Genomic DNA, 11,840 nt, shown 5'->3' with positions numbered 1-11,840 from the left:
TCGTTACCTTGCCTCTTGAAACGAAAAAAAAAACACTTTTTATTGTCTTCCAATTTATTAAAACCTCATAATTAAATTTGGGGCGGCGCCAAACTTTGATACAATTTCGTAACGGCAGTCTTCACAATTTGCCTGAACGTTTCGTCTTCAGGACAAGTAACCTCCTGCAAAATATTCAATTAGATCGATCGACGTGGCGAAAAACGAATTTACCAAATTCGCCAAATCAATATCCGCTTTCTTATCATTCACCGTTACGTAGAGTTTTTCACCTTTGAACATTTTCGGAACGGAATCTTCGCCGAACATGTCTTGTAGCATTTCAATCAGGCATTCCTGAAACAGTATATTGTGTCACGAGTGCGAAAGTTGGCCACTTGTAAGTAAGAAAAAAAAAAGTACGAGCCGAAGTTTCACTCACTTTAAAATGCATGCGATCTACTTTGACGCTAGTTGAGAGATTTTTTATAGGAGTGTCCAATAAATCTGCTTGGAGGATCGCAGCGACTATGGCATCGGCATACATGTCGTTCACTGGATTTGCAACCCACTAAAAACAAGTTATAATATTTTCATAAAACTAAAATGCGTGGGCACCTCCAAAGTGATGATTTTATTGTCTATTGTAATATCGATCGCATTGAAAGCTCTAGTTTTCTTGTCTCCTTCAATGGGCTCCAATAAACCGGCGACTTGGGTGATCAAATGTCGAAGAACTCCAACGTTGCCTGAGTAGTGGATGCTCTGCCTCTGCATCACTTGGCTCATACTCATATCTGTGTATTCTGGAAACAAACTTGAAGTAAGGCATCAAACTTTCCTTCAACTTACTTGGTAAGTCATTCGCTGCCAAGAGGTGATAATTAAAATTCCTCTTCACTAAAACTCCCGAAAGCGTGTTTCCCGGTTTCGGCTCTTCAACCGCCAGAGTCCCCATGACTTTCGCTGTTTTTTCACCCCGAAAATACAACTCGACACAGTGAGTGTTCCTAGGATTGTGCAGGTGCATCGTCGTGTTGGGATCATCTTCGTATTCTCTCTGTAAAGCTGCTTTTAACCGACTCATTTCGTTTTGTTCACCATGTACTAAAACCTGCAAAAAATTAGAAGTTTTGTCGACTACCAACTTCTCCAACTTACAACATGCGGTGGTTTGAGGATTCTTATAAACTCGCTGGTTTGTTGGTAGTCCGTGTGTGCTGAGAACGAGATGTAATCAACTGACATCTTCAATGGCAGTTTTTGACCGACCATTGTGGTGATTTCTTCAGGTTCTGATAGGATTATTTTCGCCAAAGTGCCTTCCACGCAATAACCGGCTATGATTACGCCGTTTTTCGCGTCGGTGCACCACGATTCGAAGAGTTCTCGAGACAAGCCGCTTTGCATCATACCTGGAGATGCCATTATGACACAGGGGCCGATGTCTTCGAAGTGGTCGATGCCCTGTGGGAGGAAAATAAGGAGTTTATTTCGAAATGCTTTAATTTATAGCGAGTAAATGTTCCTAATACATCTGCATGTGTAGTTTCTTATTAAGTACGTTTACATAATGTTGTAATAACAACTCGCGACGCCGAAAAATGCGTTAATCTTTTTTTTTTCAATAACAGATGATACTAGAATAGGAAAAGTAAGGATAAAGATAAAATAAGGTCACAAATAAAAAAATGTAAACATTAGCAGAACAAAAAGAAAAATTGGACAAGAGGAAAGAAAACTGATGGAATTAAAGAGTCACCAGATAGAGCAGAGGAAGAAGATATCAACAATGAAGAATTCCAAAGTAAAAAAGCTTAAACGACTGATCAATTTAAAGATCTTCTAGTTACCCTGCGATTGATTTATTTTGTTATGTAATTATTAACAATCTGAATCATTGCAAAAACAAACTTTAAACATAAAAAGTAGTCATAAATATAAAAGAAAAGAATATTTAAGAACACAGAAGTGCATAATTAAGGAGTTCAAGAAGGTTAAGAAAGGCAAAATAAGAAATCATTGGTAAAAAGAAGATCAATAGAGAATCAATATCGTTCAGAAATGCAAAAAAATAGCAAATATAGAAGATTAAACAAAATTAGAGCCAGTGGAGAAAAACTATCCGGATACTAATCGTTAGGGAACAATAAAAACAAAATTACATAGAGACAATATCTGAACTCAAAGAACTGGGAAGACAATGAGAAATACAAAACCATAATGAAAGAAGTGAAAAATACAATAAAGAAACAAAAACAACATAATTGGGTAGAGTTTGGTAATAAAATGAAGCTATATTAATTTAAACACAACTATGAATTACAACAGTGTTGAGACCATTTAGAAAAATATTAAATGAGAAAAAAATTATGGAAAGATGCAAACAACACTTCTAAGAACTAACAAGAAACACAAAATCAATCAGTTACAAGGTTACAGTTAATCAAAAAAGTAAAAAATGGGAAAGCATCGAAAAAAATTAATAACAGAAGAAAGGAACAAATAATGAGAGAAATTATAATCGGGATATTAAGAGAGCGAAACGTGTTAAAATATTGTAATGAAGGAATTATAACTTCCTTGTTTGTTTTTATCCCGGCGCATCCACCACTTAGAGTGATATCAATTATTGTTATTATTATTTGTTTTTAGTATTTAAAATTTTGGAAATATTTGTTTTTACCCTGCCATTACACCATTTAGAATAATATCATAATTATTGAAATTTTTGGAAGTTTAAAGACCTCTTTGGGCCCAGTAAAAGTTAAATTTATGATAAGAAAGCATTCCTTTTGAACCAAGGTCACACTCTAATATTCAGGCAACGGCCATACCACGTTGAATACACCGCTTCTCGTCTGATCAGCGAAGTTAAGCAACGTCGGGCGCGGTCAGTACTTGGATGGGTGACCGCTTGGGAACACCGCGTGTCGTTGCCTCTTTTTTTTTTTAATTTTGTACAGGTTATTGATTGGAAATTCAAACATCTTGTTCTACAATCTTAGACGGATTTGTTCGTTTGGCTAGTTTACTAATTCTACAATTTTACTGCGTTTAGTACATTTTACAGAAATATGTTTTACCCCGAAATGAACTACTTTTGTTAGCCCAATTTTGCAGCTTTATCAGAACAATTAGATTTAGTTAAACTCGAATATCATGTATTTAAGTGATCTAATCTTTAAATTTTCTATTGAATGAGTGATTTTTTTAATTTCTGAGTTTTTTGTATTTCTAATTTTTTTCAGATTTTTGGATTTTGAATTTTCTGATTATTTTGGCGTTTAAAATTTTGAAAAACTCAAATATGTATCTGTTTTTACCCCGGCGCATTCACCATTTAGAATAATATCATAATTATTGCAATTTTTACAAGTTTAAAGATCTCTGAATCTAGTAAAAGTTAAATTTATGATAAGTTAAGATTGCTTTTGAACCAAGATCACAACTTAATTTTCAGGCAACGACCATACCACGTTGAATGCACCGCTTCTCGTCTGATCAGCGAAGTTAAGCAACGTCGGGCGCGGATAGTACTTGGATGGGTGACCGCTTGGGAACACCGCGTGTCGTTGCCCTTTTTTTTCTATTAAGAACTATAGAAACAACATTACAAAGCATATCTAGACACAGAACTTATTTAAGAAGAAAAGATATGGAAACATGTATGTTAGTCCAACCATTTTTTTTTAAACCAAAGTAGTTTTTTTAAAAACAAAAAAATGTAGGGTTTTGGAGCGATACGAAAACCATTATTGAATTCAGCGGGCATCGTTTTACCAATAAATTCCAGTCTTATCCAAAAGTCAGAAAACAAATCAATATTGACCTTATTGAATAATAAAAATGTCTAAAGATAGAATCAGTATTTACTTAAGTGATGCTAAAATCAGTCAATAATGTAGAAGCATTACATGCTTCATGTAGGTATGTACCAACCACTGAAAAACCAGAGACTTCGAAGTGTAATGTAAGAGAATGCAACAGCTTTTCTAAAAATATCTATAAAACAAAAAAATATTGTGTTCACAAACTTCAAATAATAGTCATGTTCTATGGAAACACTTGTACACAATTGAAAGTTTTCACTGTATTACTTTCACTTCATCGCTATAACTTCTCAGCCCAAGATAAGAAGGATTCGCTCGCGCTACGAGAATATTTATCCCAATTGCAATGATAACAGTGCTATGACATACTATCATGCAAAAGATTAACTTAATAAACACTAGAATTTCTAATTTAGGAACGCTAAGATGCTCAATAAAGATAAAAACTGTCACAATTTTGGTCGTCAATGTTACAAAACAGTTCTTGGCATTTCGCTCAAGTTTTACTGCTTATTTTCATATTATATTAGTTGTTCTACAAATTATATAAATCGAAATAAATACATCACAACCTGAAAGGTAAGATTTTAAGGTAAGGTTTTATTTTATGTATTTTAGTATTTCTGCCCTTATTTGTTGTTATTTTCTTTTCCCTGACTTTGTTTTTACGAAAATGTTTGTGATTAACAACAACACGTTCTTCTTTGTAAACTTGTTCAGAAAACACTATTTTCCTTAGTTTACAAACAAAAATGTTATTATCATAATCAAACTAATGACGTGGGTTGGGGTAATTGAGTCATAGACACAATTTTTTACAAAATGAACATATGAATAAAATTTACTGTTCATTATTCGTTATAGTTCCATGCATTGTAAACAATCCAACCTAATATTCCAAGCACCGACTATGATTAGAAAACGAGCCGAAAGCTCCATCAGGTCCGGATTCAGATATTTCTGTAAAATGATTTAAGATTCTTCTGTACAATTTTTTTTTTTAAATCACTCCATTTTTTTGTCATATTACTTCTAAATGGCAAAACATAATAGCGTTTTTAACACCGTGTTAGAAAGTAGAGATCGCAACCTTTATAATGACGTATTATAATAAAAAATCAAGGTACCAATTTAAAAGTTCTATACAAAAAAGTACCTGAAAGTTTTTTAAACCCGGTCTTTTTTCTAAATTTTAATCAGTGTTTTTGAAATAAAATACCAATAATTAAATAAGGTCTTTGGCAGCCTTAAGGAATCGAATTGACTATTTTTTATTTTTTTCTAACCCTATAAAACATCTTTTACCACTTATGAACTTGGAAAATGTCTACCTAAAACCAACAAACCTTTCATAGTTGCTAAGCAATCAAGATTACATCCTGAATTGCCTTTAATCCAGCGGCAAACTGGAAATTTTGACCAAATATTCGATAAATTTTATCTCGAAAACAAAAAGACTTTTACATATATAAAACATTTTTGTCGATTGATTCTACTTGACTTCACCAATTACCTTTTTTTCTTTTTTGGTAGTGTATATAAACTTCGTTGGGAAGTCTATTTAAATGTCTTTAGTTGCGTAGAATAAAAAATCTCATGATTTAGCAAGTTGTTCTGCAAAACTGAATAAAAGTAAGTGCCCTGTACTAAAAAAAACTTATTTTACAAACATCTCTGAGTACTGACCTGGTGGCGCAAACGGACTTGATTCAGAGTTAGAAGGCAATTCTACATTAGAAATGACTTTCCATTTCAAAATTGGTCCAAAATTTGTTGACTATGAACGAATAATTTAAAATTAGGTCCCAATTACCCCAACTCACCGTACTAATTACACACATGTTTTCAAAGTTAAATTTTTCAATTATAAATCATACACGCAATATTTTCCTTATTAAATCTACTTAATTATTTTTATCATGAAATTCCACTTGACTAACCCCAGTGTTGATTAGGTCCTTGATTAAAAAGTTGCCTACGTAAATACTCGGCACCTGTCATGTTGACAACTTATCAATAAGGAGGTTAAGGATCAACAAGGTTTTTATCTACTTCATTATGTTCATTATTAACAAAAATTTATCTTCACTTTTATCGTTCACTACCTCTCCCCATATCTTCCGGTCGATCCTTTACGGTGTCGTGGGTGTTGTGTAAACTTGTGACGCAAAACAGAAAGAGGTTAGAAAACCACTCCTCAACATTCATCATTGTAATAATCATTCTTTCAGATGGCAGACCATAACTTTAAGTCCCGTTTAATTGAATTCTTGGAGAACAACCGAGGCTTGGTGGTCGTCTTCTTTTGCTTGCCAGCAAGCTTTATCTTCAACTTATTCCTGTCTGTTCGAAGAACCTTTCATCGTTGGTTCCTCAGCAGCCCCGAGCGACATGACAGTCGCGTAAGAGACATCCAAAAACAAATATCAAAATGGAACAAAATTCCGAAAGACGAAAGAAAATTATTATGCACCGCACGACCCAACTGGCTGAGTCTCTCAACAACGTTTTACAGGAAGGACCAGTGCCACCAGATAAACGTCGATCTTTTCGACATTTTGGAACTAGACGAGAAGAACATGACCGTGCGAGTAGAGCCCATGGTCACAGTCGGTGAAATCACCAAATATTTGATTCCTCGAGGGTACACTCTTGCCGTAACGTTGGAAATCGCCGATGCTACATTAGGAGGCTTGGCTCTTGGCACCGGAATGACCACTCATTCCCACCAAGTGGGGTTGTACCATGAGACCATAAAGTCATACGAGGTGGTTCTGCACGATGGGAGTCTCGTCACAGCGACGGAGAAAGAAAACGACGACTTGTATCGAACCTTGCCGTGGTCACATGGCAGTTTGGGTTTCTTGGTCGCTCTCACACTCCAACTCGTCAAAGTGAAGCCGTACGTGAAGATGAACTACACTCCAGTTGAAGGGAAGAAGAACTACTGTGATATGATCCGTCTACTGTCAGGAGATGGTAGTCCGGATTACCCCACCGCTGATTTTGTCGAAGCTACAATCTACAGCCCTGACAAGGCGGTTGTAATGACTGGGACTTTTTCCGATTATACTAGTGGTCTCCCCGTGAACCATATTACCAGTTGGTACAAGCCGTGGTTCTACAAGTATACAGAGTCTTTCTTCAAGAAAGGGAAGCACACGGAACTTATCCCTTTAAGGGAATACCTTCTAAGACACAACAGAGCCATCTTCTGGGTGGTCGAGTCTATGATCCCCTTTGGTAACAACCCTTTGTTCCGCTTCTTCTTAGGATGGTTGCTACCACCGAAACCGGCTTTCTTGAAATTCACCACAACTCCCGGTGTTAGAGCATACACCTTCACACGCCAAGTTTTCCAAGATATTGTTCTACCCATTCGCAAGTTAGAAGAGCAAATCGATAAATCCGATGAGCTTTTCGATGCGTATCCTCTTCTGGTTTATCCGTGTAGAGTTTACAATCGGGGATCGGGTTCAGGGCAGTTGAAGGCCCCTCGTAAAGAATATATCGTTGAAGGTACCAACTACGCTATGTATAATGATTTGGGGATATACGGAGTTCCCGGATACGTGAAAAGGAAGGAAAAATACAACCCCCTTTACGCAATGCGAGAAATGGAGAAGTTTACACGAGATATTGGGGGTTTTTCCTTCTTGTACGCGGACATTTTTATGACTAGAGACGAATTCGAACAGATGTTCGATCTTGCGTTGTACGAAAAAGTGCGTTTGAAATACGGCGCTGAGGGGTCATTCCCACATCTTTATGAGAAAGTCAAACCAGAGATTAATGTCTTTGAAGTTGGGCAGCAGTTTGAAATTAAATAGTCATGTTTTGTACTCTTTTTCAAATAAATATGCACTTATGTTTTTTTTAAATGTTAAATATGTAATTATTAACTAAAGAACGGAAAAACTCACCTTCAAGTTGGATATGTGTTTAAAAACAAACGGATTATTAATGGCGATCTGCCTCCGAATCTTGTCGTTCATTGCATTAATGTAAGTCTGATAGACAGCCATGCACTTCTTCGCCAGCGACGATGCATAGTAGATAGGAATGTCGTGTAAGTCTGGATGCTGACTCCAATATTCGTCCAAGATTAACAGTAATTCTTGTGCTCGCCCCAGAGCGAAAACTGGGATGAGACAACGTCCTCCTCTGTTAACGATGTCGTGTACCAAATTTGTGAAACGGTTCTCTCGTTCTTCTCTTTTTTCATGTATGTGGGTGCCGTAAGTGGATTCCTACAAGAAATATTTTGATTTATGATGTGCATATAATTTTTTCTCTGAAAATTTCGGCTAAATCGACAGAAACCGGCAAGTCTTGAACGGACCTCGGATTCAATGTACGTCATAACGCCTTGGATGCCTTAAAATCCACGACTGCTACATTACATTCTTGGTATGTTAATCAACATATGCGGTATGTCAGCAGTCGCTAAATTAATTTAGTTTCGAATAAATTATTGTGTAAACCAGCTCTTCTGTGGTTTCTACTTGTAGAGATACCAAAATTTCTCAACTAAATTCTGATATCTAAAGGTTCTTAAAAAATCTTAAAAGTGTACTAAAAATTATCGAGAAGTCGACGAATCTAAAGCGTTGAAACATCCAAGAAAAACAAGAAAGTTCATAATTACTAACTAATAAGCCAAAACAATTTGAGAAAAAACTGTGACTGCTTTTGAACAATATAATACTTCAAGCAGTATATTGAATCAAAACAAAATGAAAGTAACTAGCTTAAATAGTCCCACAGAACTCCATCTTAGATGATGAAACAATCTAACAAACTTAACAAACTAAACATTCTTAAGGAAGGAAGAATGCCAGGAACCATTGCAGAGAGCCGAAGAGTTTCAGGGAATTTTTTCAGAAGATTTCTCACGGAAGATTACATTATATCCCACAATATAGTACAGAATCTCAGAAAATTAAAATTATAGAGAATTGCAAAGAATTTTAGAAATACAGTACAACCTCGATTATCCGTGCTTCTCGGGACCGGAGCTTGCACAGATAATCGAGTTGTTAAATAACCATATGTCTAAGACAAGAGAATTATTTGAAACGTTTTTTTAATTCAAAATATATAAAAACTTTAACAAAATTTCTTAACATCTTAACAATCACAATTTTAGATATTGAAATAAATGAATTTAAAACAATTAACACTTATCAGACGTATTATTACATTAAAGTAACTATTTTGTAGCAAAAAAATCTGGTAGCTTCATTTATTGCATTTTTGTTCCCACAATTTTCTCTGTTACTTGAATTTTCAGTTACCTTAATTATGAAGGTTTTCATTGCAAAATAATGTATTTCAAGCATTTTTATTAATATTTACGAACACTTCTATTCAAAGACAAACATTTTAACTCAAATATTTGTTTTTGCTCTGCACTGACTTAAATCTCATTAAACTACACTACGAACTCCAAATTCACTACAAATTCCAAATTTTAAGTTTTACAACATTGGAAGCAAAAGTACGAAGTAAATGGTCTTTGATTTGTGTGTTTTTTGTAATACACGGATAATCGAGGCACGGATAATCGAACGAACACCACATGGATAATTCGCACCCGGATAATCGAGGTTCTACTGTAATCTCAGAAGATCCCACAGAACTTCATAGAGTTTCAAAATAGTATAGAATCTCCCAAAGATATTCATATAATGCCATAGAATCCCACAGATTAGTAGACTATTATCAGAGAATCTCTCAGAAAGGTACAAAATTTCCAAAAAATTAAGAAATCCCAGAAAATAACAAAAAAATTCTATAGAATTTTGGAGAACATCACAGAAGAGATCTGGATCTTCGAGAATCATCATTAGAATTCCATATAAATTCAGATCTGACACTACCACAGTTATACAAAATTCTATAGAATTCGAGAAAAAAAATCCACAGAATCAAAGTAAACCTCGTCCATCCAATAGAATTTTATTAGACATTCTAATAAAACTAGGGAATCGTAAATAATCTCAGAATGGCAGCAAATTTCATAGTATTCCAGAAGTTTTCTCATGAATGAAAAATTGCATACACACAAGAATTCTAGAAAATACCAAAGAATCGCCACAAATTCCTGCGGATCCCATAAAAACCCCACAGAACTCCACAGAGTCTCTCGTAGAATAGTAATAAGGAATCTTAAAAAAAAGAAAATGTAAATGCCCACAACAAGCTAAAAAAAATTTCACAGACTTGAGTTCAAACTTACAGAATAGCAAAGAACCACACAAAACTTTCGATTTAGCAAAAGTCCAAGTCGTTTTTCGACCAAATTAATAAATCAAAACAACAGAGTCAATAAGAGGAAGAAGCGGTAGTGCAGTTTATTTTTTAAATAAAGAGAAAACTTTTCAGTGTTTAAAATTATGATAATTTAGAGCAATTCTTTCAATTTCCATTTTTATATTGTTCAATAAATGCTTCAAGTTCTGTTAAATTGGTATGAACTATCCATAATTTTTTTAAAGGCATTTTTAAGACATGTAAATCAAATTTGCGGAGCAGTGTAAAAAGAAAAAATGACAATAAAAAAAAATAGAAAAATTAAAAACCAGAAAGAAAACATGAAGATAAAGATGTAGTTTTAACTACAGAGCTATCAATGCAAAGATGGGTAGACCGTAAGGATTTTAAGATGGCAAAACGCAAAACAATAAGTAAAGAAACGCGAAAAGTATGAGAAAAAAAAACAGAAAACAAACGACTGAAGAATAACTGAAGAACCCAAACGAATCAAGCTAAAAATCCGCAATCATTGAGAAATAATCACTCAAAATATTTAACATGTAGCTTACAACACCACAGGATTAATTTTCAGGAAATTTATGTCATGTTTTCTTACCGTTATTAAAACATCTGGATGAACCGTTGGAATTTCCGCTGCCATCAAATGACGATCTTCTTGTCGAGAAAAGTCGCCAGTGTACAGAATCTAAAACCATACAATAAAAAAAAGTCTCCAATACTTGTATCATAAACTCTCACTTTCACCCCAGCAATTTCAATCATAAACATCGCCGCCCCTAGAACGTGTCCTGCATTATATGCCCAGAATTTAATACCCAACACGTCTTTCTCTTCATGAAAGTTAATTGTTTCAATTTTATCCATGCTAGCTTCTAAATCTGCTTCTGTGTACAGCATTTGCTCTGTAGCAATGTTGCTATAATGTTTTAGTGAGAAAATTTATAAGACAATTCAGTGTTTTTACTCACCTAACTTTAATACAATCAGATAATAACCAACGGTAAATCGCTTTAGTAGCATGGGTCATGAAACATCTCCCTTTAAAACTTGTTTTTTGTAAAAACCATGGAAGGGCCCCACAGTGATCAAGATGAAAACTACAATTTACGTTGTATGAAAGTGAAATATAACAAACGTGCGGTTTACTGTGAAATCAATAAGAGGTCAATTTCATCTGCTTCTATGAGATCCACAAATGGTAAAGCATCCATGCCGGATAATCCAGGATGAATCCCACAATCCAACTAGAAATAAATCGTCAGAAAAGTTCACACGTTTCCTTCAATTACCATAATTTTTTTGCCTTTGAACTCCAACATAATACATGATCGCCCGACTTCTTGACCGGCGCCCCTAGAAAAACAATTAGTTTTGTTTTAGACAAAAAATTACCAATTTACAGTGGTCTTATTGTTAGTTGGTCACTTTCCTCAGCGGGGACCTGAGAATCAGGTTTTCTCTTGTTGGACATTGTTATAAAACGCTTATTATTGTAAATCCTTCACCATGTATTCTAACCTGTTAATTAAAGTAAACATAACCTCAAAAATTCATGTTCAAAGGTATGAACATAGCGTAGGAAACCAAAGCCTTATTTTTTTAATTCACTCAGTGTAGAAAAATTACGCTCATTTATAGATGTTCGTCTTAAAGTAAACACAAATTTTGATTTTATTTACAAGATACAGCAAATGTTGATATAAAACGCGACCTCATAGGAAAATAGAGTTGATGTAAATGGTTAACCTT

At 34.7% G+C, this 11,840-nt stretch overlaps 1 protein-coding gene, 2 non-coding genes and 1 pseudogene across 4 annotated transcripts; 3 read left to right on the top strand and 1 right to left on the bottom strand.

Annotated features, from left to right (window-relative positions):
• Positions 1 to 36: 36 nt before the first annotated feature.
• Positions 37 to 11,676, bottom strand: Cpsf73 (cleavage and polyadenylation specificity factor 73). The gene is made up of 13 exons (XM_088033312.1): positions 11,492 to 11,676; positions 11,381 to 11,444; positions 11,238 to 11,335; positions 11,060 to 11,188; positions 10,830 to 11,007; positions 10,687 to 10,776; positions 7,736 to 8,062; positions 1,141 to 1,446; positions 832 to 1,093; positions 598 to 785; positions 422 to 550; positions 214 to 336; positions 37 to 164 (listed from the first exon to the last, which is right to left on the bottom strand). Exons 1-13 carry the CDS (start codon positions 11,560 to 11,562, stop codon positions 72 to 74), a joined length of 2,058 nt encoding a protein of 685 aa, XP_087889438.1. The 5' UTR covers positions 11,563 to 11,676; the 3' UTR covers positions 37 to 71.
• On the top strand, positions 2,803 to 2,921 carry LOC148180274 (5S ribosomal RNA). The gene has a single exon (XR_015771741.1). It is a non-coding gene; the product is annotated as a 5S ribosomal RNA (ribosomal RNA).
• LOC148180273 (5S ribosomal RNA) lies at positions 3,442 to 3,560 on the top strand. The gene has a single exon (XR_015771757.1). It is a non-coding gene; the product is annotated as a 5S ribosomal RNA (ribosomal RNA).
• On the top strand, positions 5,681 to 7,700 carry LOC148180272 (delta(24)-sterol reductase pseudogene; annotated as a pseudogene). Its single transcript, XR_015769858.1, has 2 exons — positions 5,681 to 5,993; positions 6,044 to 7,700. The product of XR_015769858.1 is annotated as a delta(24)-sterol reductase pseudogene (transcript).
• Positions 11,677 to 11,840: the final 164 nt, after the last annotated feature.

This window comes from Gnatocerus cornutus, chromosome 1 (genome assembly GCF_029298725.1).
Source record: "Gnatocerus cornutus isolate USDA-ARS CGAHR chromosome 1, icGnaCorn1.1, whole genome shotgun sequence".
Taxonomy (NCBI): domain Eukaryota; kingdom Metazoa; phylum Arthropoda; class Insecta; order Coleoptera; family Tenebrionidae; genus Gnatocerus; species Gnatocerus cornutus.
The sequence above is the reverse complement of the archived record's forward strand: the minus strand, read 5'-3'. Positions and strand labels throughout refer to the sequence as shown.

Excerpts from the sequence above, each read along its gene's own strand:
- Cpsf73 (XM_088033312.1), bottom strand. The coding sequence starts at position 11,562 with ATGTCCAACAAGAGAAAACCTGATTCTCAGGTCCCCGCTGAGGAAAGT. Across the intron at positions 11,445-11,491 it reads CAACTAACAATAAGACCACT|GGGCGCCGGTCAAGAAGTCG; the intron begins GTAAATTGGTAA and ends TTGTTTTTCTAG. Across the intron at positions 165-213 it reads ATATTGATTTGGCGAATTTG|GAGGTTACTTGTCCTGAAGA; the intron begins GTAAATTCGTTT and ends AATATTTTGCAG.